The following is a 25586-nucleotide window of genomic DNA, read 5'->3' as shown; positions in this document are numbered from 1 at the left end:
GGTACCACTGTATTGTGTTATTATTGTTCCATCTCTGAAACACTCTCCCACACGTAAGATTGGCTGGCGTCAACATTGTCAACTTTTCAGCACCAGTAAATATATTTTTTGCTGTTCCATGTATGGGGGCAGTGGCTATTTTAGGTGTTCATCCTGTTGCTGGAGGAGGGAGGATATTCTTGTTTTGTAACTGACTAATTGTTGTTTAACAGCAGCTTGAGGAAACAACCAAAATCCAACAAGCTGTGGCTAATCTTAACTACAGTTTGCTAAAACAACAGCAACAATTTATTTGTACCCTGCCCATCTGAATGGGTTGCCCCAGCCACTCTGAGAGGCTATAGGCTGGGAGCCTATTTCTAACCATGGTTTATTTAGCTGCCTTGTTTCAGCAAACCAGAATTATAATTAATGACAGTTTTGACTTTGGACATAACAGCTAAGCTGTATGTAATCCTAAAGTAGGACTTCTTACAGCTCACTTGCAGGAGGGAAGTACAAGTCTGCCTTGGTGTAACAGTAAACCATGGTTTAGCTGTATTTATTTATATGTGTCAACTCCAATAAACCAAAAAAGTCTCAAAGACTTACAATGAAAGGAAAATGCAATACGTGGAGAACACAACCATTAAAACAATGCTACACAGTGGATCACTGGATGTGGACATGCAGGGATAAATGGGGACGATCCAATCTAGACGACCTACAAAACCTCAAGTTCTCAGGCCAAGCAGAGCAGCTACCTTGATCCAGCTGACGTAGGTGGGGATACGCAGACGGGAAGACCAGCGCAGGGTGTGCAAGATGTCACACTCGCTCATCTCAGGGCTGTTCATCGCCAGCTGGTTCATGTAGTTCTTGGAGGGTGGCAAGATCCCCAGGATCCGCCAGAGGATCAAGAAGTAGTACTGAAGCGCACAGGCCTCCTGAGCAAAAGAGGAAGCAAGAAAGAATTAGCTAGCTGCAGTTCTGTTACAGCAGCCCAACCCTCAGGGACTAAAACTGTAAGGGAAGCCAAAGGCAAGGAAGCCTAATTGATATAGAAAGCCCTGCAGAAGGACATAGGAAGCATCTTTCTATTGAGTTGGCCCATCGGTCCAACCAAGAACATCCTTGCCTATACTGACTGCCAGCGGTTCTACAAAGTTTCACAGGCAGAGGTCTCTCCCAACCCTACCTTCCAGAAATGCCAGGGATTGAATCAGAAACTTTCTGCAAGCAGAACACATGTGCAGCCATAGTACATGACCCTTCCCTCTCATACAAATTTCATGTTTTGGGCAAATGAGGGAACCCAGAACCTTCATCATCATGCCAGTTCAATGACCAGAGTCTCAAACACGCCTCTATCATCTACTTGAGACCATCTTTACTTATTCCACTGCTGCACTAGGTCCCACAGCTGAGCCACATTGCTGCCGCCTGCCCCACCCGCAAACTGCACAGTGCAAAAGATGAACCACCACTGCCAATAGACATAGTGGACAGATCAGCAGCTGAGCTCCCTGCCAGATTCATCTAGTGAAACAAATTCAAGTTTATCTGGAGAGGGCAGCAGAAGAGCAGCCACATCCAAGTCTGGCTCAGGAGCCAGGGGCGCCCTTACCAGTGCAGTGACATTTTTGTTCTCCTTTCTTCGGAGGGTGTCAAACTGGGAGCCAGCAGCCAGCAGCGAGGTGAGGGCCGAGTACAGGTCATCGTATTTTGTGGCCTTCGCAAACAAGACCTCGCACACCTGAAAGAGAAGCAGAGGAGTCCAAACTCTTTCACTGTGGCTTTGCTCCACTCACCACTCTGGTTCAGAGGATCTGCTAAAAGTACAATTTCGCCCCCACAGGAAAAATGCCTTCCTTTAGGCCAGCAGTTCCCAAAGGAGGAAATGGGGAGAGCTGAGAGGCAAGGGGGAGGCAGTGAGGCACAGGAGGTGTAAAAAGACTTTGAAAAGTTGGTATTGATGGATCAAGTTATTTGTTGAATTAATTAAACTGGATTTTGAATAAATGTGCAACAAACTGTTAATTAACTGTAAATGTTTTGAATTTTATTGTGTTATTATCTTCCTTAGCGGATTGTGCAAACCACTGTTCTGAATAATGCTTTTTTATAGGAAAGAGGGCACTGGGGCACATGGGTTAAGACCACACCATCAAAAGAGAAAAAGCAGTTATTCCAAGTTTGGGGAACACAGCTTTAGGTCTCGTACATTGTACAGTGGTACCTCGGGTTAAGTACTTAATTCGTTCTGGAGGTCTGAACTTAACGTGAAACTGTACTTAACCTGAAGCACCACTTAAGCTAATGGGGCCTCCTGCTGCTGCTGCGCCACCAGAGCACAATTTCTGTTCTCATCCTGAAGCAAAGTTCTTAACCTGAAGCACTATTTCTGGGTTAGCGGAGTCTGTGACCTGAAGCGTATGTAACCCGAGGTACCACTGTACGTGCAATGATCAACTGGGGCCCGCAGATGGTCCCAAGCCATCACCAAGGAAGCCTTGCCCATTGTAGCAAAATTCAAGTCCTACAGGGGTGGGAGATGCTTATAGGTACCGTGTTATCAAGGCGGTTCAGATCATCTTCTGGTGCTTCCGGTGAGAGAATGCAGTAGAATCTGGGTTGGGGGGCTGCATCTGGGAGAAACAGAACAATTCAAAGGACCGGGTTATTTTAAGTTGCCTCCAAGGGAACACAGAAACACAGATGTAAGTGATCTTTGAAACCAGGACAGCTAGGCTTTCAAATGCCTCAATAGGAGATGGGAAGCAGGGCTCACTGTCAGCTTTGCCAAAGCTCAGCTCCACCAGGCATCTCCTGAACTGTGCTCGCTGATCTTTATCAAAACAACTGCTTAAAAAATGGCGGCCCAAGTTCCTTTCTTCCCTGCCCTCTTTCCCCATGTGGGTTGTTTTTTTAAGATTGTAAACTGATTGTATTTAAAGCCACTCTTGTGGAGGCTTTTCAGCTGATGAGAAGAGAAGATACACTCATCAGCTGCACCACCACGGTGAATTAAAACAAAAACAACAACAACAAGATTTGCTGCATTTGGAAAAGTCCTAAAATAAGCTTGGAACTGTTTGAATGCCACTAACCATCGAGGGAAACCATACCTCCACCAGCCTACTCAAGAGACCCACCTGATGAGCAGTGCTTGGCCCAGTTCTCTTCCACTTCCTTGAACCCATGGTAGAGGGGAGAAGAGGTTCGCCGACTGCCATCCTGGGACCCGCCAGCCCAAATAATTGGTGGGGTGAGCAGGTTGTATTGCACCTAAAAAGGCAAGCAGAGGGAGGACAGATGTGAGGGGAGCAAAGGAAGACGTCAGGTTGGTTGGCTGCTCGTCACAGAACCACAGAACTATAGAGCTGGAAGGGACCCCCAACGGTCATCTAGCCCAACCCATGTGCCACAATGCAGGAATCAAAATTAAAGAACCCCTGGCCTGAGGAATGAAGCACCCAGCAGCGGAGCAACACCCATCCACAGTGCTCACCTGTTCAAACAGGTACACCGGAACCTTTGAATATTGGTGAAGCAGGTAGTCGAAGACCAAGAGGAGGCGGGCCAGGAGGAGAGGGACGCAGCTCAGCTGCGAATCCAGGTTGGCCATCAGCTCCAGGATGGTCTGGATGCAGAGGGTCAAGACCGACCGGCGGCCTTTCTCGGAGAAGCTGTGGAAGATCAGCAGGAGCAGCTGGAGGTGCTCGACGTTCAGGTCCTCAGTGTCACCAGGGAGCGTCCCCTGCATGGCATTCTGCTTCAGGGTGCCCACAAACCTGCCAAGGGGGGAAGGGAAGAATCAGGGAATGGGTCACAGCAAAGCAAGGAGCTCAACAGCACCAGGTACAACTCTGGCAAAGGACAAAAGCTATACAAGGAAGGTCCTGACTTGGGAAGATTCCATCGCTTTGGGGCTGCCCACCCCTGGACTGCCACCCCCGAACATCTGAGGGCGGTGGAACTACCAAGCAGGGGCTTTAAGGTCTACCAACACGTTTTAAGAAGTAGGACTCCAATCTTAACATATATAAGGGACACAGTGGTATGGGAGAAAGTTGAGGATTATCCCGGTGAAGATACTAGTTGATGAGACCCGTTGTTTCCTATTCAGCAAGGCCTTGATTACAGCTCTCCTTTACCCCCTTGCTCACCTCTCCCAAACCTTCAGGCATTCGGGCACGTCAGGGTCTCCTTGGGTGCTCGCTTTGTGCTGCCAGATGAGGAGGAGCCGAGAGAGGACAGACAAGCTCTGGGGGTGGATGTAAAGGGGCCAGGGGCCTTCGGAGAAAGGGGCCACGCCCAGCTGCTGCAGGAGAGTGCTCTGGCAAGAGGGGAAAAATAGGTGCCTGCATGAAGTCCTTCAATAAAATCTAAACAACTACTGCTAAAGGGGACTTCCTTGTCAGCATAGAGGAGCAATTTGGGGGATGCATAAAGCTCCCTTATATTGAGCCAGACCATCTAGCTCAGTGTTGACTATACTGATCAACAGCGGCTCTCCAGGGTTGTTGTTTTTATTTACTTCATAAAATTTATACACTTTTCAATTATTAAAAACAGCCACCACGCTCAAAGCAGTTTACAAAAAAGGTAACACAATCAAGCTATTCAGTAAGAAAAACTAACAACAATTTAACACTATAGAAAGTCAAAATGGCAATTAACCTAAAAACAGATTTAAAAACTCACATCAACTTTCTAAACAACTGGATAGGCTTGTCTAAACAAGAATGCTTCTAGCAGAGGCCAAATAGAGTATGGTGAAGGCAGCTGCCTAGTATCAAGAAGCAGGGAGTTCCAAAACGTAGGTGCTGCCACTCTAAAAGACCCAGTTCTTACAAATACGGAATGGGTGTTATATGGCATCTGTAAGATGCTGTGGATTGAACCTGTAACCTTCTGCATGCAAAGCAGATGTACTACCACTGAGCTCCTATCATTGTCCTTGATCACTGGACCATGCTAGCTGGGGTCCAATGGTTCCTGGAAGGCCACAGATGGCTCCACAACTCTGTTCTAGATTCAACTTGGCCATCAAATTTTCAGACATTAACAACACCCCCATGCTAATTTCCCCCATGCTAATTTCTAAACTGGTGGCCCTGGCTTTCCTAAGAGGTGGGGGGCCCTCTAGAGCCTTCTTATTACTAGCCCCACAAGCAATGCAAGACTCACTTGCAAAGTGGGGGACTGGAGGTCCGAGGTCACCAAGGAGTGGTTGAAGTGGTACAGTGCAGCCGCAAATTCCTCCTCCTCTGTGGTACCTATGACAAAGGTCAGAGTCAGCTGGTCATCCCAGGATCCCACCACTTCACACAAAGTAAACAGAAACCCAACATAGCTAAACGTAACCTCTTGGTTGAGGTGGTGTCAGAAGGCTGCACCTTGCTTACAATTACACTCGTCCATCTTTGATCTTCAGCCAGAACTTTCAAGTGACCAAAGACGCCACCAAAGATGGCCAGCCCCTCTGTGTCCCTCTTTCTCCAGCAGTAGAGGAGACGCTGGGCTGTCATTTCTAGTCTCCTGTTTGTGTACAATTCTGCCCTTACAACAATCAAATCACATCTGCCAGATTCAGAGACAGTTAGGCACATGCCCTATGAAAATATGAAGCTGCCTGGACCATCTCAAAGCTAGTGATCTATCGAGTTCAAGAATGGGGAAACCTTTTATTCAACCAAAGGGCCACATTCCTCTCTGGGTAACTTTCTGGGGGGCCACATGTCAGTGGTGGGCGGGACCAGAGGCAAAAATGGGTGGGGCAACGAAGGTAAATTTTTCTTTGCTGGAGATGGCTAGTTTTTACACACGCCCTTCTCTACCTTCCATCCAGGCAAGCCAGAAACATCATCAGAGCTCAAGTAGACATTCCAGCCAGGAAAAAACCATTCAAGGAGGATGCAAAGCAGGATTGTGAAGGCCTAAGGTTGCCCATCCCTGATCCAGCTAAAGTTCCCCTCCAAGGTCTCAAGCAAAGACACTAGGCTAGAATGGCGGGGGGTAGAGAGAGAAAGGACTTGCTCCCCAACCTTTGATCCCGTCCTTGTCCACTTCCTTGATGATGCAGGCCAGTGTGGCCATGTGCTGCTCTGTCAGCGAGACGCTCAGGTAGTTGCGTATGAAATTATTCCTGGAGTCCAGCATAGAGGAAGTCACAAAGTTCAGGATATTGGAGGCCAGGTTTAAGAACTAGAAGCCAAAGGAGAAGAGGAGACAGGAGAGAACGATGCATGAGCCAAACAGAAACTGGAACGGAACCAGGAGGATAATACCGTATTGGCCCGAAAATAAGCCACACCTTTAAAATTGGAGGGGGGCGAGAATAAAAGAAGCTCTCCATTCCTCACGGCTCCTGGCTGCATACTGGGTCATGTATTCAAATGGTCGCGAATATAAGCCACACTTTAACTTTTCACACAGTCAGAATTGGGGGGAAAGTGAGGCTTATATTCAGGCCAATATGATAATCAGCTGTGCTTTCTCACAGATCCCAGACACATCCCAAAAATTCACTTTTTGTGTTCAAAAATAGATGGCCCAAGATTTTTTGCTTCCCAAAGCCAACAGGTATTGAATATGGTCGTCAGTACGGTCCCCCCAACCCCATACACACCTCCCTGCCCCATGTACTCCTTATTGAAAGTCATTGTGTAAAGGGCAGCTTTTATACTGCAAATTGCAGTAACCGGTGTGAGTGTTTGTGTGTACTTGTCTCAAAACAAAGAAAGAGAACAATCTTTGGGTCCTCCATGAATTTGTCGAAGGTGGTGGCCATCACTGCCTCTTGTGGGGATGAGTCTCATGGTTCAACTATGCACCACTGATTTCACTGGGTCTACTCTGAGCAAAACCAGCTGGACACAACCCTAGAAAGTTCCCACCACACACCAGTTCTGGATCTTTGCGACTGGCCAAGATGTTCCCGTTTTCTCCGGCGGCCTGCTTGTTGGGGCTCTTCACTCGAGGGGAGCTCTCCAGGGGTGGGGGCGGGGGTGGTGGAGGAGGGGCCACTTTCTCTTTGCTGGGAGAAATGGTCTCCTCGAACCACTGCCCGAGGATGGGCTCGCTGTCATCATCTAGGAAAAAACCCCAAAGTAAACACAGAGATTGTTTAAGAGACGAGATTGTAACATACAATTAAGGGTCCTCTACTGATTCTACTGCTGCCACAATGAAATACAAATCCCCAGGCCTCCCCTGTTTTGTACGCACCCTGACTGCTGTCTTCGGTGCTGCTGAAATCGTCCTCGTAGTAAGTGTTGGAGTCTGTGGAAGCGCTCACGTCGCTGCTCATGGAGCCCTTTCGTTGTCGCTGAAGAACACAAGCCTGAAAGTTTGGGTCGGCAGGGTGGGGTGGGAGGGAGAAGAAAGACCAGACCAGGTCAGCTGCTCTTTGCAAAGCTTAGCTCTTGAAAGTTTAGACTTCAAAGATGGAGGAGGAGGAGTTTGGATTTGTTATCCCGCTTTATCACTACCCTAAGGAGTCTCAAAGCGGCTAACAATCTCCTTTCCCTCCCTCCCAAACAACAAACACACTGTGAGGTGTGAGGCTGACTTCGGAGAAGTGTGACTAGCCCAAGGTCACCCAGCAGCTGCATGTGAAGGAGCGGGGAATCGAACCCAGTTCACCAGATTACGAGTCCACTGCTCTTAACCACTACACCACACCGTAAAAGATGACTTTTACAAATGATGTAAAAAAATTGAGCGAGTTTCTAGACCTCCAGGTTGAAGGAAGCCCAAGGGGCCCGTAAATACCTTTCTGTACGAGGTCGACAGCAAAGTCAGGAGCAAGTTGGTGAGGGGCACGGAGTCGATCAACCGCTGGATTCGCTGGATCGATGTGCTCTGGGCCATGATGTTCAGCACAGCTGGGGGGCCATCGGTCTCCCAGCCCTGGAGGATGGAGGGTCAAAGCTGTGTTATTTTGTCATGTTCAGAAAGCAGAACCCATCAGAACCCTGATCTGAGTTGTCTCTCTCTCACCTTGTGAAGAGCTTCAACTTGCAGGTCTTGGAAGAGGGACGTAAGCAGCTTAATGGCATGGTTGGCAAGGACAACAGACAGGACGCCAAAACCCTGGTGCCTATGGAGAAGAGAAAAAGGAAGCATTTGAAGAACCCAAGAGCTTTTCCATCTAAGATACAGGAAGGTGAGGGGAGAGTCCCTGATGTTACTCTCTTGACTGATACCAAACTTACCCTTTCCCAGGCCCCAGTTTGGGGGATCCCACTCCCTCTTTGGAACGAGCAATGATGTCCCGTACCCGGAGGGCCGCCAGGGGATCTTTCTCCTTCCCCTTATCAGCCAGGGCTGTGGGGCTGAGGTTCAAGATGAGAAACAGGCTGTTCAGCAGACACCAGGCGCCAAGCAGCTGGAAGTTCTGGTAGTGCTGCCATCCCAGGAAAGAGGGGGGAAAGAGTGAGAACACATACAAACCCATGTTTAACTCCACAACCACTTTGATCTGCAAAACGAGCACTGCTACAGATGCCACACAATATTCATTCCACATTTGTAAGAAATCAATATTTTACTGTAGCAGCACCTACACTTCGGAACTCCCTGCCTGTTGACACCAGGCGTGTGCTTTCAATGCACTGCTTCCGGCATCTACAAAAAACCATTTTTGTTTAGGCAAAGCCTACCCAGACTTGCAGAATGTTGTTTTATTCTGGTTTTCAGCTTATCATTCATTTTAATTATTTTTTACAGTTTCAAGTAATAGTTTTAAACTACTTTTCAAATGATATTTTGTTTCATTCTTTTCTTTCAGTGGGTGGGGTGGGATGTTTTAGTCCTGATTTTTAAAAATCTGTGTGTGTTTTAAGATTCCCCCCCCCCCCCGTTGTGTTTTTCACTGGTTTTGATGTAGGTGTTACTTATTGTAAGTTGCTTTATTTTTTCAAAAAGCAACTAATAAGTTTAATAAACAACAACAAACTACTACTACTTTTGGTAAACTGCTTTGAGGCCTTATTACAATCAAGTGCCTACATATCAACCTTGCAAATAACATTTCATTCCAGCCCATCCATATGGGGCAAAGTTGCCAAGACAAAGGAGTTCTGCTTGGAGGTTATCGCCCTTACCTCCCCACCTGCACGGCGTGAGTTGCTGATGGCCTGCCCAATCATATCATAGATTTCAAGCTGCAGACACAGATGGAAACAAGAGATTTCAGGACTTAATGAAAAGCTGCCATTTATACATGCATGCATACAAAAAAACAACAACCAAAAAACCCTTTGGGTTGCAAATTCAGCACCGTATCTTCCCTTGTGGACACACACAAAGTAGTTTTCCCCTAAGCATTCAGCCACCCCACTTACACATTTCTGCACAATGGTGGCTGCATCATTTTCGTAGTCTTCTTCTTTTGAACTTGTGGACCCAGTTCGGACCTGCTGGGTGCTGCCTACATGCAGGATGGCCATGCAGGTCGCAACACTCACGCCTGAGTAGAGAGAGAGAGGATCTTGGTGTCAGGCAGAGCCTCGCCTAACGCTGTAAGCTACATCCCATAGTAAGTCTGGGAAGGGGGCAAGAAGAAGTGTCCCCAATCGCAAATTGAAGAAACCTCTTAACAACTGTCAGTGCTTCTCTACAGAATTCCTACTGAGAGACAAGTTTCCAAAGCACAAACCAGATAGGCACCATAACTGGGCTGTATTCAACTAAACTAGACTCGGCACAAACCAGCCTTCAGCAGCCCGCTGCCCTCCAGAGGCTTTGAACTACAACTCCCATCAGCCCCTGCTGCGACTTGTGGTCCAAAACACCCGGAAGGTATGAGGCTGGCATATATGCAATGGAATTAAGTCAGTCACATCCACTAATTTAAACAGATCGTTATACTTACCCTATGAAACTAATCAACCCAACTTAATCATGTTTGGTAAACTCAATAGGTCTACTCTGAGTAGAACTAACTAGGTACAACCCATTGTTACTATTCGGTTGATGCAACGCCATTTGACGTGCACATCACATGACAAAGCAGAAGAGGGCAGGCCCATGCCCAGAGAAGCTTGCAATCTAAAATTCAACAAAGGGGAAACTTAATCGGAACAGGAGGGGCATAAGGAGAGCCGAGAAGAGGAAGAGGTCCATCCTTTCACTCTGAGATCAGAATGACAATATGTGCCAAGTTCAGTTTCATTATGTTACTGTCAGGCAAGTGCTCACCTGCATAGAGGCAGCTAAGAGCCAGAACAGTGACGTCCTGCAGCCTTGTGGGAGTAAGAGGCTCCAGAACAGGGAGGGAGAGAGTATCTAAGGCCATGGTCACGTCAATCACCAGCGAATGGAACCTGCAGAAAGAAGGTTGACAGCATTGGAAGGGGAGCTTGGGACTCACCAAGGCAGGGAAATCAGTGGCCCCCTGGTGCTGAAACCCAGCACTGAATAGATGTAAGCCAGGGCCATCTGGCAACGTCCAACCCGGACTGGGTGATAGATTGGAAGGTGGAGGGGGGAGAAGAGAACATAAAAAGGGGAGCTCTCTTTACCCGTTACGGACTGCAGTGGCATCAGCTACAGTGGCTGGCATAATGAAAAAGGAATTAGCGGACACAGCGTCCTGGAAGCGGTTTATGTAGCGCAGGAAGTAAGGGAGGTTCAGGCAGACCCGCAGCAGCTTCTCAGAGCCACCTGTTAAGAAGAAAGGCAAGCAGTGTGACAAAAAAAGAGAGAGCCCTGCTGGATCAGACCAATTCCTTTTCATAGAAATGTAGAGTTGAAAGGGACCACGAGGCTCATCTAGTTCCACCTCCTACAATACAGGAATCTTATACCCAAAGTGGGGCTCAAACCCAGGATCCTGTGATTAAGAGTCTCATGCTCTATCAACTGAGCCATCCCGCCATCCATCTCGTCCTGCCTCCTGTTTCTTCCCACAGTGGCCAATCAGATGGCTCCAGGAGGAATACTAGTAGGGTGTGAAGGCAATAACCCTTTCCCTGCCCACCCTCCAGCAACTGGTGTTTGACAATAGTCAGCCTCAGCCGATGGAAATGTTATACAGCTAGGGAAACCCAACTTCCCGCTTCTCCCCCCCCCCTCTTTCTTTCTTTTAAGATTGCTCGCTTGAAAACAAGTGATAGTAGTCATAAGCATTAAATCCTCTCCCTACCAAGTTCTTGCAAGCTGGCCACGTTCTGAGCAATGAATATGCTCTTTGTCTTGGCTGCAGAGGCTTGGTCCGTGGACGCCTGGTCATCACTTTCACCTTCCCCCTGAGGAGAAAAAGGGGAAATGGGCACCAGACATGGTGCCGCTCCACATTTACATAGTGCTTTTGTATTTTACTGTATTACAATTTGAATTCTATGCAATGAAAAGTAATACAGGAAATAAAAGAAGCAATGAAAACACAGTAAAAAAATCAGACAAAACCTAGCACAGCACATTGCAGTTGGCAGAACGGTCTGCCAAGAACCTTCAGCAATTTTCAAGTGGCTTGCAAGGAGGGAAGTTTGAGAACCACTGCCTGAAGACATAGGAAGCTATCTTGTACTGAATCAGACCAGTGGCTCAGTCCTGTCTCCAATGACTGGCAGTGGCCCTCCAGCGGTCTTTTCCAGCCCTACCAAGGGATGCTACCAGGGAGTGAACCAAGCACTTTCTGCAAGCAAAGCAGGTGCCCTACCACTAAGCTGCAGCCCTTCCCCAGCTCCTTTCACTTGAACTGTTGTTACTGGACAGAGGGAGTCTCCAGGCTTCCATACACACCTGAGTCTGTGGCAGGATTGGAGAGGTTGCCACTCTGGGATTAAAGACAGACGTCAGCTGGTTGAGGAAATTCATTTGCACTTCCTTCTGTCGCAGTTCGGGGCTGACTGGAGATGCCAGCTCTTTCTGATCCTCCACTGCAGAAGGGAGAGAGGAAAACACATTAATTCAGAAAGGCTGGATGTGATCATCTGGTCACATTCAGCATGAGAGAGCTCACAACAAAGTTTGCCTATTTATTTCATTTAATATCCCACCTGTCCTCCAAGGAGCTCAAGACAGCATTCAGGTTTCTCCCTGCCCCTAACCGATTCATCCTCACAACAACCTTGCAAGGTAGGCGAGGATGAGAAATGGCCAAGTGAGCTTAATGTAGCGTAACGTGGCTGAGCGGGGATTTGAACCCTAGCGTCACAGGTCCCAGTCCAACACTCTAACCTGCTACACCATACCACGGTTCTCACCATCAGAGAGGGTCTTCACTGTCTGGGGTAGTTTGGCTGACTTCATCATCGCTGTGAATGTGATGATTTCGGTTCTGTCAAGGCGGCTGCAGCCAGTACACAGGCCCTTGATCAGCAGGATCAGGTGTTTCTAAAGAGAAAGAGACACCTTCAAAGGTCAAGGCAGATGTGAGGACATGCTTTGGTGCTATTTCAGCAAACATGGGCAGCAGAATTTTTATGGTACCCCGGTTATTACTATGATTTATTATCTCCCACATATATCTCAAGGTGACGTACACAATATAATAAAAACAGCACAGAAAACAGCAGCAAATGCATTTTAAAAGCAATACAAAGTAGGCAACCATGACAGACACATTCATCTGGCTTAACACAAGTTTAACGTAACAGGAAAGTGGAAATGAGCCTAGTGGTACCACGTCATCAAGGCTATCTTTCTGTATGCCAAAAATGTAAGACTGTCATCATGCTACAGTTTGCAAGGCTTTTGAAGCTTTCTGTTGAGTATCTTTTTTTAAATATTAGGGTTTATTATTGTTCCACAGGATGTGTACTACTTTAAAAGCCAGGGTGCATATCCTGACCTAGTTTTTGCAGCTGTATAGCAGGTGCTGATATGTCATTATAATTAGCCGAATAAGGTGATTACAGTGTTTCTTTTTCTTTTTTTTTAACACATTGCATGTGTCAGCAATTGTGAATGGTATATAACGTGCTGTATGTACCATACTCTTCCCCCTGTGGGTGGATAAATGATGGTTACAGACACTATGTAGAAGGGATAACTGTAAGATATATATTTGGGCAGTTGTTATTAAACCTTACAAAGCTCCCTTTGCGTCTTTTTAGTGATTCCATCTGTGTGGACTAATCTGCACGCACTCTGTGGCATGCTGCAATATGCAATACTTTCTACCCAGTAAGGAAACAGGACCATCTAATCCCGTATATTCTCTACCCCAGCCTTCCCCAACTGTTCAATGCCTGGCAACTCCAGTTAAATAAAATCCCAGTTCACGTATTGGTGAGCCTTCATTCTGGATTGCTGAGATGCAGCATGCAAAGGGGTAGGTGGACAAGGTATTCATCTAGACCAGCCTTTGCCAACTTGATGCCCTCCAGGTGCTTTGGACTGCAACTCTCACCATCCCTGACTATTTACCAGTTGAGGATGATGGGAGCTGGGAGTCCAGCAACATTCAGGGCAGGCAAGGGAGCATAGAGGCTCTGCATCCCTGGTTTAAGTCAAGCCTTGGAAACTTCTGGATGCATAGCATAGGCTCTATTATTAAACTATACCCACACATACACACATTCTCATACACTATGAAAAAGGCTTCTCCTCTCACCTGTGAAACGGCACAAGCCTCATCTGGGTTTTCAAGTCGCAGCAGGGAAAATTCAATCAGGACTTTGCAGGCAGCTGCCACAGATTGCAGCTGATTTCTAGGTACTAAAAAGCCAAAGGTGTCAGATCATTCAAAGAGGTGTTAGTTCCCTACAAAGAAACCTCAGAAACCTATTTACCATTTGTTGATCTGTCTCCCCTCCTTGGAAGTTCATTTCTGGTTTGCAAACCTCCCCTTCCCTGTCTAGCCCCCTGTTTGCCTTATAAATTACAAACCATCAAGGGAAAGAGACATCTGTTGGTAAGAACAAGGAGAGAAGGCATGATGGCTCAAGCAGAACGTCAAAACTCACACTCTGGACACTCACCCAGTCCACACACTGTGGTGATGTAGTGCGTCGCAAGGGCGACAAAAGACGAGTAGAAAGGTTCATACTGTTTGTCATGGTGCAAGATTTCAGACTCACTGCAAAGAGAGAAAGAAGACAAAAGAGAGCGGATTATGAAGCAGTTATTTCTATGCTCTCGGGGACTGCCCTGCACTTTGACCATATGCATACAGTATGTTAAAGATTACAGGTTGTATCCATAAGGACGTATGAAGAGCCTGCTGGGTCAGGACAGTGGTCCATCTAGTCGAGCAGCTTGTTCTCACTATGGCCAAACAGATGCCCCAAAGGGAAACTTGAAACAGGATCCGAGCACAAGTGCACTGTCTCCCCTCCTGTGGTTTCCAGCAACTGGTATTCAGAAACCAGCTCGGTGTCTGGTATTCAGAAATTTTCCGGTGTCTCCAAAAAATGTTACACATCACTTGGGAAGACAGGTAAACTAATGCCAGTGTACTGGAAGAAGCAATGATCACCAGTGTCGAAGCAATTATTTTTCAACATCAACTTCGTTGGACTGGTCATGTTGTTTGGATGACCAGGAATAGCTCTATCCCAAACTTAAAAATGGAAAGTGTAATGCTGGTGTTCAACAAGAGAGTTTAAAGACTCTCTCAAGGCAAATCTTTAAAAATGTAGGATAAACACTGACAACTGGGGAACACTGGCCTGCGAGCACTCCAACTGGAGGACAGCCTTTACCCAAAGTGTCATGGACTATGAAGACGCTCGAACTCAGGACGAAAAGGAGAAGTGTGCTAAGAGGAAGGCACGCTTAGCAGACCCCCACCATCATCAACTCCCGCCTGAAAACTTATGTCCCCACTGTGGAAAGACATGTGGATCCAGAATTGGTCTCCACAGTCACTTACAGACTCACTGTTAAGACCGTGTTCATGGAAGACAATCTTACTCTGCTATGAGAGATCGCCAAAGAAGAAGATTCAGAAACATTACTGCCCTCAACAGTGGAACTACTAGCAAATCTACTTATCCTGAATCCAACCCAATATTCTTTAAAATATCAGCAAGAATGTGCTTTCCAAAAAAATTGAGGGTTTGGGGGGTTTTTTTGGTAATATATTGTTGCAACAAGAGTAATGACTGGATCGATTCACACATAAAAAACCTAACACTGTAAATACAACGGAGCATTCTGAAAAGTATAAATATCACATCAACATAAAAACAAAAACTAGCAGTTCCTCTAACGTTCATCAAAATTTTAACCCAGCGGGGGAATCCCACCAGCATGTCAAGTAAAAATATCCAGAGAATTTCACATTCAAAAGTAGCACCAAAGTTGATGACGCTGCAGCAGCAGCACCACTAACCATCCCAATCTTTTATGACTTAACCTTTTGAGAGCTGGAGGGGACTTAGGTGAGCATCTAACTCAGTGCTCCCAGCTCTGGCTGGCATCAGCTCTCCAGTCTCAGGGAGAGAAGAGTTTCCCCGCCACACCCCCCCCCCCCAGCCCTGCTAGCCTTGATCCTTTTTTGGAACCATTTAATACATTTCTATCCCACCCTTCCCTGCAAAAGAGCCCATCGAAAGGTTAAAACAGCTTTCCAAACTTTTCATGTTGGTGAAGCACAAATTTAGACATGCATCATTTTTGTAACACAGTAATTCAGTTTTGGTGGCGCTATGGGTTAAACCACAGAGCCTAAGACTTGCCAATCAGAAGGTCGGCGGTTCAAATCCCCGTGACGGGATGAGCTTCCGTTGCTCGGTCCCTGCTCCTGCCAACCTAGCAGTTCAAAAGCACATCAAAGTGCAAGTAGATAAATAGGTACCGCTCCGGCGGGAAGGTAAACAGCGTTTCCGTGTGCTGCTCTGGTTCGCCAGAAGCGGCTTAGTCATGCAGGCCACATGACCCGGAAGCTGTACGCCAGCTCCCTCGGCCAATAAAGCAAGATGAGCGCCACAACCCCAGAGTCGGCCACGACTGGACCTAATGGTCAGGGGTCCCTTTACCTTTAATTCAGTTTTACTAGTGAACTGGAGATTAAACTACTGTAATCCCTTTCCAGCCCAGGGAGGGGCGTGGGGAGCCTTCACACGACACACCTACACCTGTCACGACACACAGTTTGGAAAGCTCTGGGTTAAAACAATGCAATTAAAATAATTTTAAAGCTGGAGATTGAACACTGAACTTCCTGCAGATATTGTAAAGCTTTCAATTTACCACCAAGCTATTACCTCTCCCCACAGAAAGCTGCCTCTGGGGCAGGACTGTAGGTACTCCAGGCAAGGCTGGGAGAGACTTCCATCTGAAACCCAGGAGTCACTTCTAGTTAGCGTAGAGAATACTGAGCTAGGCCTGTCTCTGTATAAGGCATCTTTCTATGTCCCTGGACTCACCCTATGAGGACTTAAACCTTGGAAACAAAACATTTTATGGGAAGAGACCACAGCTCAGTATTGGAGCACTTGCCTTGCCTGCATAAAGTCCCAGGTTTAATCTCTGGTGTCTTCAGGAAGGGCTGGGAAAAGACCCTTGGCTTGAAACCCTGGAGATCCACTGCTACTCTTCATAGACAATACTGAGTTAAAGGGACCAATGGTCTGACTTGGTAGAAGAGGAAGCTGCTTAGACTGAGGTAGACTCACTGATCCATCTAGCCAGGCCAGCCTCCCTGGGGAGAGCATCCCACAAACAGGGAGCCACTACAGAAAAGGCTGCTCTTGTGTGGCCACCCTCCAGACATGTATTCCCTAAGCTTGGATCTCCATCTGTTTTTGGACGACAATTCCCATCATCCCTGACCACTCATCTTGCTAGCTAGGGATGACGCGAACTGTCGTCCAAAAACAGCTGGAGACCCAAGTTTGGGAAACACTGCTCACTTTTCCAGGAGGAGGCACATGAAGAAGGGCCTCAGAAGATGATGATGATGATGATGATGATGATGATGATGATGATAATAATAATAATAATAATAATAATAATAATAATAATTTATTATTTATACCCCACCCATCTGGCTGGGTTTCCCCAGCCACTCTGGACGGCTTCCAACAAAGATTAAAAATACATTAAAACATCAGTCATTAAAAATTTCCCTAAACAACAGCTGCCTTCAGATGTCTTCTAAACGTCAGGTAGTTGTTTATCTCTTTGACATCTGATGGGAGGGCGTTCCACAGGGCGGGGACCACTACGGAGAAGGCCCTCTGCCTGGTTCCCTGTAACTTGGCTTCTCACAGTGAGGGAACTGTCAGAAGGCCGTCGGAGCTGGATCTCAGTGTCCAGGCTGAACGATGGGGGTGGAGACACTCCTTCAAGTATACTGGGCCGAGGCCGTTTAGGGCTTTAAAGGTCAACACCAAGACTTTGAATTGTGCTCAGAGATCCAGGTAGGTTCATATGGAGAGAGGCGGTCCTTGAGATACTGAGGTCCTGAGCTATTTAAGGCACCCTAGGTCAAAACCAACACTTTGAATTGGGCTTGAAACTAACTGGTAGCCAGTGCAACTGGGCTAGGATCGGTGTAATATGTGCAAACCATCTTGTCCCGGCGAGCAGTTCTGCACTAGCTGGAGTTTCTGAACCGTCTTCAGAGGCAGCCCTGTGTATAAAGCTCCCAACAGCTTCATGTATATGTTAAACAGCTTTGGCAATAGATTACTACTTCCCACAGAATAACTGCAAGGGGGCCAAAGAGAGCTTTTCCAATGTCAGTTACACGCAGTCCCATACGCAGGGCCTGGACCACTGGAACACAGTGCCCCCAATACCAATCTCACAGAGCAAGTTCAGGAACATACCATGGCCAATGGTAACAAAAACCACAGAGTGACTGAGAAGAATGGATGGAGTTCACCCATCAGGCCAACCAAAGCAGATACCCATTACTGAGTAGGAGGGTCCCAACTTATAATATGGACCTGACACACACTTACAAAAACTGGCCAACAAAGCTCTTACAACTGTAACAGGAAGTTTCTGAATGTTCCATCAGACTGACTCCATCGCTTTTCAAATCGTTTTGGGAAGTTCTGAAGAATCCAGGTGATGGGACAACAAAACAACTCAGGAGTTGAGGCTCAAAGAGAAACAGCCAAAAGAGTCAAAGCACCCTTTTGCACTTACATGTTTTTTCCCCTCTCTGCTGCTTCGATGAGCTTCACGCTGTTTGCTTTGTTAATGCCCCACAGCAGTTCCCCCGAACTTTGAAAGCATGAACACACACTAATGCACACACAGAGCTGGATGAAGTTTGTGCAATTCTGCAAAACAGAGGGTTCAAAGCAGACAGTTGCACAACAGAGGCATGAAAACAACCTGATGCACGGAAAGATGAAGGGCATTTCAGAATAGTTTGTTTTCTGCCGGGGTGGGGGGTGCTCAGCTTGTTCCTGCTACTGTTCTAATGTGGTTTATGCCACATCCATTGTATTGAAGCACCTCTGTTTTTATCATTGTTAGCTGATCTAGAAAATCCTTTACTTAAGCAGTGGTAGAAGTTCATTTTCAGGAACCTCCTAGGGACTACATGCCAGTGGTGGGCAGGACCAAAGCTCAAAGTATGCAAAGCAATGGATGCAACTCTTAATTTTGTGCAGTATACTGTACTGCATTCCAGCCATGCAAATACCAGAGGTTTCTACACCAAAAGAGACACTTCTCTCCAGTCAGGCAAAGACAAAGCATTATTATCACAATTCAAGGACACATTCCAACCAGGCAAAATCATCAGAAAAGGAGAAAGAGAGGCCTGGGAGGAGTCCTGAAGACCAGAGAGAGGACTTGTGGGTTGCTGCTGCATTTGGTCCTAGGACCCAAGGTTCCCCACTCTGACTTAAAGAGAAGGCTATTAATGCAGTCACGAGCAATTGTGGAAGAAACCAGTTTAAGTGGCAAAACAGAACCACCACAAAATGACACCCATACAGCAGAGACAAAAGCAGCGCAACTGAAAGCTGCTTTTAAGAACAAACATGGTAGGAAACACATAAAAGGGAACGACTGTGGTCAGTGATAGTTTTACAGGGCTTTGTAGCACTCACATAAATGCAGTATTCTTTCAGAACTCTTGTGCGAATCAGAACAGAGGTGACACCTTTATTCTGATGAAGCAGGGATGCTTCTCACAGTTGCACAAGACAGAACATCAACAACTGTGACATTTAAAACCTCCCTAAACCTCCCAGCTGGAGGGAAGGGTGTATCGGTTGAATTTCTGCATGGCAGCTCTACCAGAAAAAGACAGTGACAGCTACCCTAAATCTCACTAGATCCCAGGAAGGATCAGTATTATCACTGAACCACAGAATTGAAGAATCGGAAGGAACCATGAGGACGTTGTAGTCCAACCCCCTGCAGTGCAGGAATCTTTCACCCAATATGGGGCTAGAACCCATAACCTTGATCTCATGCTCTACCAACTGAGCTATGATATACTACTCATTAAAAGTAAAATAACTTCCTATTAAGATTATGATTGTCCCCCTCTGTTCTGCAGTTGTTGATTAACTGTTCATGAATGGAAAGCACCCTTTCAATAATAGCAAGGCTCCTGCAGCTAAGCTAGTGCCAAATGTACTTCTGTGTTTTCCTTTGGACCACATCAGTGAAGCCGAGAGGGGGGAACCTCCATACATTGCCTAGGTTTGTGCCCTGGAGAGGTCATTTCAGTGCTGCAAACAGAGCAGGAATAACGATGGGAGGCAGCAGTTATGAGTAGGCTGTATGAATTGTGCATTGCTTTGTAATGATTTGTTGGGTCTCTGGACCGTGATAAAGATTGATGTTGATGAGTTATCGGTCTCTGCAGCCACAGTGGGTGCTGTGATTCTCTAGCAGTTTGACTTCACCCCCAAAGGCACACTCCATTCTCTCTCAAAACAGACAAATGCCAACATGTCTAGGGTGTGACCCTCTGGACGGGGCTCCTTACACTTCTTTGACCAACTGATATGCACTGTTGTGTTACAGTCCTGCTGTTTTTGTTAGCGTATCCTATTTTATGTAACATGCAACAAAACTAAAAACATACAGTAAATTTATCTACAACAAGGCTAATCCAACAGCAGCACCCAGATTATTGAATTCCCCCCCCCCTTCCCTCTGGACAGAGGTTCAAGTGGTCAAATTTTAGGAAAGCAACCAAGACTTAAACAAAAAACCCTAAAGCATTGAATTTTAAAATTTTAACGTCTTGCTGTTCTTCTGAAATTGACCAAGCAGTTTCATGTTCCTCTCTTGAAGCTGCTTTAATAACGTAAATTGTACATAGCATACCATTTTACTATTGTTGTGTTTCTGCATTTTTAATCTGACAAGTGCTTTGGAGGCAGATAATTTTTAATGTACATTTAATATTAAACTTAGGGCTATATCTAATGTTAGTCCTACTCAGGGTGAACGCACTGAAATTAATGGACATGACTAACTTCGGTCCAGTACCTTCATTGGGTCTAACAGGAATAAAACTGAGTTGGAAGCAATCATAAGTAACAACAAAAATACCCCTTAGGCACTTTAAGGTTGATCATTATAGCGTAAAAACTTCAGGTACCACAACCCCTCTGAGCATGGGCGTAGCCAAGATTTTTGTTGGGGGGGGCAGACCCTTTGTTGGGGGATGGGCTGAACCTCAGTTAGGTATGTTTTTGTATTGATTTTTATTTATTTAGGGGGGGGCAACAGCCCCTCTCTGCCCCCCCACCTACGCCCATGCCTATGAGACACGAAGGGCAATCCTGAATTGGTGCTACAAAACACAAACACAGCTACCTTTCTGATAACAAGCTTTCTTGTAAAACCACCATGGGAATTACAGAACTAAAGGCCTCCATTAAAATACCTACAATAAAGCAAAGTATTAAAACAATTTTTTACTAGAAAGGTAGCCATCAAAGCTGCTGTTGAACTACAACTCACACATTGTTTGACCACCACTGCTGGGGCTGATGGGAATCGCCTTCCCATAATTTAATTAGCCCCCACGCACCACAAAATAATAGATTATAAATTTACTTATATCTTATAATTACCGTATTTTTTGCTCTATAAGACACACCAGACCATAAGACACACCTAGTTTTTGGAGGAGGAAAACAAGAAAAAAAATATTCTGAATCTCAGAAGCCAGAACAACAAGAGGGATCGCTGTGCAGCCTGCATTCACTCCATAAGATGCACACACATTTCCCCTTACTTTTTAGGAGGGAAAAAGTGAGTCTTATAAAGCAAAAAATATGGTATATGCCAACTGTCCTGTGAGGAACTCAGTTGTGAATCCTATGTTTCTTTCTTCAGTCTCCCATCTCCATTTCAGCCACACAACAATCCTGTGAGGTAGTGAAAACAGGTGCTGGCCGAAGCTAACCACTGAAAGCTTCATGTGCATAAGTGGGTGAATTAAATACGTTTTAATATTAAATTGTTTTAACCCCCCATGGGACCTTAGAGTGAAGAGCAGGTAATGAGCTATAATAATAATAATCTGAATTTGCCTCTCCCAGCTCCCCAGTCAGATACTCACTAACAACTACACCCCACTGACTCTCCCCTCACCCAATAATGAAAAATGTAGGTATAATATATGCTAGTAAATCAGCATTTATTCTATGCTAGCATATGCCTTTTTTCTTTCCCCCCTATTTTATTATTATTACTTCTTGCATTTTGGGTATTATGTGGTAAGCTATCCTGTTGTCTCTTGAAGGACAGTATATAAAAAAGTAAATGTAAAGGGACCCCTGACCATTAGGTCCAGTCGTGGCCAACTCTGGGGTTGTGGCGCTCATCTCGCTTTATTGGCCAAGGGAGTCGGCGTACAGCTTCTGGGTCATGTGGCCAGCATGACCATGTCGCTTCTGGCGAACCAGAGCAGCGCACAGAAACACCGTTTACCTTCCCGCCGGAGCGGTACCTATTTATCTACTTGCACTTTGATGTGCTTTCGAACTGCTAGGTTGGCAGGAGCAGGGACCGAGCAACGGGAGCTCACCCCGTCGCGGGGATTCAAACCGCCGACCTTCTGATCGGCAAGCCCTAGGCTTTGTGGTTTAACCCACAGCGCCACCCGTGTCCCTCAAAAAAAAATAATAATATAATAAATCCTTTGAGGGGGGGAGATATTTATTTAAAAAAATAACAATAGAATAAATATCTCCTCCCCCCCCCAAAAAAGGATCAAATTGTCGAGTGTCAGGCCTGCTCAGAATTGATCCACTGAGCTCAATGCACGTGACCAACCAACCTGGGTCCATCAATATCAATGGGTAGGAGACATAACTCGAAATGGAAATGTCAGTTGCCAGACCTGTAAATTTCAACCCCATTTTATAGCAGCAACAATTGCAAGTCACTCTCCACGTGCCATGACTCCCGCTCAGCGCCAAAGGGGCGGGGACAGGTGTTGGTCGGACCACGCCCACCACCGGCCGATGCCCCGCCCACGCCCCACGCTCCGCCTACCTCTCAATGACGGAGGCCAACAGCTGCGGCAACTCCCGCATCTCGAAGGCCGAGTAGGAGGCGGAGAGGAGCGGCCGCACCGCCACCTCCCAGCCGGGCTCCCGCTCCGCCGTTGCCGTCGGGGAAGAACCGGCGCTACCGCCTCCCCCCGACGCCGCCATCTTGACGACGACTCTCCTCAGCTCAGGTTCCAGAAGCGTTTGAGTTGCTGAGGCGAGGAAAGAAGAGGCCAGGAGACCGCTTCCGGGCCAGGACGGAAGTGACGACGGGGCGGTGGCGGCGACGACCAATCCCCGCTTAGAGACGCAGCTTCGCCTTAGAGATAGGCGTTGCGGAGTGTTTCGAATAAACTTCCGTTCTTTTCGAAGCTGAGTTGTTAGAAGGTCCCACGGAAGTTCTCTGCTTTTTGACAGGCGAGCAAAGTATGTGGCGGTTGTTTATAGAGATTGCCGGGCCAATGGAGCTGCTTCAAATCCCTCCTCCTATTTCTGAGGAGCAAATCTAACACAGCATGGTTTCCAAGTTGACCGAACGAATACCAGTAGTGACTGGAGGCGCGGTCATTCACATGCTTTCTCTTAGCTCTTTGTTTTCCTGGCGCCTGGGAAGGACGCATGCGCAGAAGCGTGAGTCAGCGAGTTTCGCTCTCGATGGCGTTGTGCGCATGCGCTAAGTACAAGACCGCTTTACGTACGGACTAGTGACTTGACAGCACGTTCCTATTTTTGTCCCCCAAGTAAAACCCCGCTGAGTGCAGTGCAGCTTATTCCTGGCCGATTATGCATAGGTTTTCAGCCTTTAAAGCCTAAGATGGGACTCTGAAAAGGCTCTTGACAAAGGCTCCAATGCTTACCAATTGAACTTAATGGAAATGATTTTTGAGGAGACATGGATAGCATTACACTATAAAGTAACTAGAATCATAGGGTAAGGATCATTATCTGATAGAACTGTATTGCTTACTTGCAAATATGGTTGTGCTTATTACATATTAATGTTAATAATTATTGAATACATAAAGGTAAAGGGACCCCGGACCATTAGGTCCAGTCGTGACCGACTCTGGGGTTGTGGTGCTCATCTCGCTTTATTGGCCGAGGGAGCCGGCGTACAGCTTCTGGGTCATGTGGCCAGCAGGATTAAGCCACTTCTGGCAAACCAGAGCAGCGCACGGAAACGCCGTTTACCTTCCCGCCGGAGCAGTGCCTATTTATCTACTTGCACTTCGACGTGCTTTCGGACTGCTAGGTTGGCAGGAGTGCTGAATCAAGCTGTGATTCTATGAGCCAGAATTTTGGTCATTCAGTATTGTCTACGCTAACTGGCTGGGCAGGATATTGGGCAGAGATCTTGCCCAACCCTCGGCCAAGGATTGAACCTGGGATTGAGCAGCCAAGGATTGAAGCTGGGACCTTCTGCAGGCACAACAACATTGTGATATACTAATATATCGCACCTGAAATAAGGATGGAGCTGTGTAGAGGAATTGGCAGGCTTCATGTTTTTTTTTCCACATTGTGATTTTTGCATAGTACACACACACACACATAATTCATGCTATAATGCCAGGTCAGAAATTAAGAGACCGGTATCACAAAATGGACTTAGGTTTTGGACGATATATAGATATATCACCCATCCCTAGAGGTAACCCAGGAATTATACAGCAGAAGTTTCATCTGCACTATACAGTGGTACCTCTGGTTATGTACTTAATTCGATCCGGAGGTCCGTTCTTAACCTAAAACTGTTCTTAACCTGAAGCACCACTTTAGCTAATGGGGCCTCCCGCTGCTGCCGTGCCGCTGCGGCGCGATTTCTGTTCTCATCCTGAAGCAAAGTTCTTAACCCAAGGTCCTATTTCTGGGTTAGCGGAGTCTGTAACCTGAAGCGAATGTAACCCGAGGTACAACTGTACATTGAATACCTCATTGTCATGAAGTTCCCTCAAATAATCCTGTGTACAGGCCTTTGTTAAGGGTGCTGAAAGTTATTGGCAGACCCTTTTCCCTCACAGAGCTACGGAGTGGTATGACCGTCAGCTCCTCTTCCTGAGCGTTGTCCTTACAAACCTCAGGATATGTCAGGAAGTAGCCTTTGGTCTACAGAACCTTCCACCCTAATAAAAACAGTCATTTAAAGTCCCACAGACTCCTGGTTGTTGTTTTTCATGGTGACGCTGCCCCCCGCAACTATGACAAGATGATTATTGTCCCTGTAAAATATGTTCAAGATAGTATTTATATTAGTGTCAGACACCCTCACAGCTTTACAGTCTGTCGCTCCAAAAAAGTGGGTGGTATTTCAGAATGAAGGCACTTTGTGGGGGCAATAGCCCCTTTGAGGTAGGCTATAAATTTTCAAAACGCTCTCACACAAACAAATTGGAACCCTTACTAAAACGATGTTGCAACCAAGCCCATCAGGTGAGCCTGTCTATTTGCCTGGCAGTGTCTGCGGCCTGTGGAGCCCAGATAAGTCCCCACCCCAGGAAATTGGAGCCCCACAGACCCCCTGAGGTTTACACCTTTGCTGAGGAAGCGTGGCGCCTGAAGAGCTTCAAAACAAGGAACTCCTTACAAGCACCTCAGAAACTGACCTGTATTTCAGAATGTTCTTTTTATTGTACTATGCAACAGTGTAATAAAAATTGAAGGTCTTATATATATAATAAATGTTCCTAAATGTATCAATGTCTGGAGCAGCACAGGAAGACCTTTCTGAAACCATTTTGACTCCCAAACTGACCAAATGCTTTCTCTGCAAGGAGGAAGGGGGTGAGGGAACTTTCCCATTGTCTCAGGAAGTGGGTAATCGTAATCACCATTTCAAAGAAATGGGCAGACTACCCAGAAAGGCATTATCAGAAAACCTGCCAGACAATAAAAACAACAACACTCAAATTTCTGTTGTAGACCACCTTTTCTGTGATGTAGGTAGGATGTTTGTGGGGGGTGGTCTTGGGTTACACCCCTTCTGTGATGTATGTATGATGTATGGAGGTGTGATCTTCAGCTCCAGGGCAGGGAATTTAAAATGTCTATATAAGGGCTTGTGCGCCATTGTTCGAGGTCCTCCTCCTTTCCTGCATGTGAGGGGAGCACCCTGTTGCAACAGATCAGTAAAGATCAGGTTTACTAGCTGCTTTGCTTCTCAATATTCTCTGGTTGGCCTGTTATTTTCTCCTGCCAGTAGGGAACCCATGTAAGGAC

The 25586-nt window shown here is 46.5% G+C and overlaps 1 protein-coding gene across 8 annotated transcripts in view; it reads right to left on the bottom strand.

The window, feature by feature from the left end:
* UBR4 (ubiquitin protein ligase E3 component n-recognin 4) overlaps positions 1-22626 on the bottom strand; it is a 138550-nt gene extending 115924 nt beyond the window's left edge. For all 8 annotated transcript variants that reach the window (XM_083750008.1, XM_083750009.1, XM_083750012.1 and 5 more), the window contains exons 1-23: positions 22375-22626; positions 13917-14014; positions 13550-13653; positions 12198-12327; positions 11734-11870; positions 11135-11237; positions 10512-10653; positions 10189-10313; positions 9333-9457; positions 9093-9152; positions 8202-8392; positions 7987-8086; positions 7759-7896; positions 7213-7327; positions 6889-7076; positions 6030-6189; positions 5173-5261; positions 4149-4318; positions 3491-3773; positions 3135-3267; positions 2548-2627; positions 1607-1735; positions 744-926 (exon numbers count right to left, since the gene is read on the bottom strand). In XM_083750008.1, coding sequence (XP_083606134.1) covers positions 744-926; positions 1607-1735; positions 2548-2627; positions 3135-3267; positions 3491-3773; positions 4149-4318; positions 5173-5261; positions 6030-6189; positions 6889-7076; positions 7213-7327; positions 7759-7896; positions 7987-8086; positions 8202-8392; positions 9093-9152; positions 9333-9457; positions 10189-10313; positions 10512-10653; positions 11135-11237; positions 11734-11870; positions 12198-12327; positions 13550-13653; positions 13917-14014; positions 22375-22535 — 3144 coding nt within the window. In that variant the 5' untranslated portion in view covers positions 22536-22626. The remainder of the gene's footprint in view (positions 1-743; positions 927-1606; positions 1736-2547; positions 2628-3134; positions 3268-3490; positions 3774-4148; positions 4319-5172; positions 5262-6029; positions 6190-6888; positions 7077-7212; positions 7328-7758; positions 7897-7986; positions 8087-8201; positions 8393-9092; positions 9153-9332; positions 9458-10188; positions 10314-10511; positions 10654-11134; positions 11238-11733; positions 11871-12197; positions 12328-13549; positions 13654-13916; positions 14015-22374) is intronic.
* Positions 22627-25586: the final 2960 nt, after the last annotated feature.

Source organism: Podarcis gaigeae (assembly GCF_964106915.1).
Source record: "Podarcis gaigeae genome assembly, chromosome: 8".
Classification (NCBI taxonomy): Eukaryota; Metazoa; Chordata; class Lepidosauria; order Squamata; family Lacertidae; genus Podarcis; species Podarcis gaigeae.
This window is presented reverse-complemented; position numbering and strand designations above follow the sequence as displayed.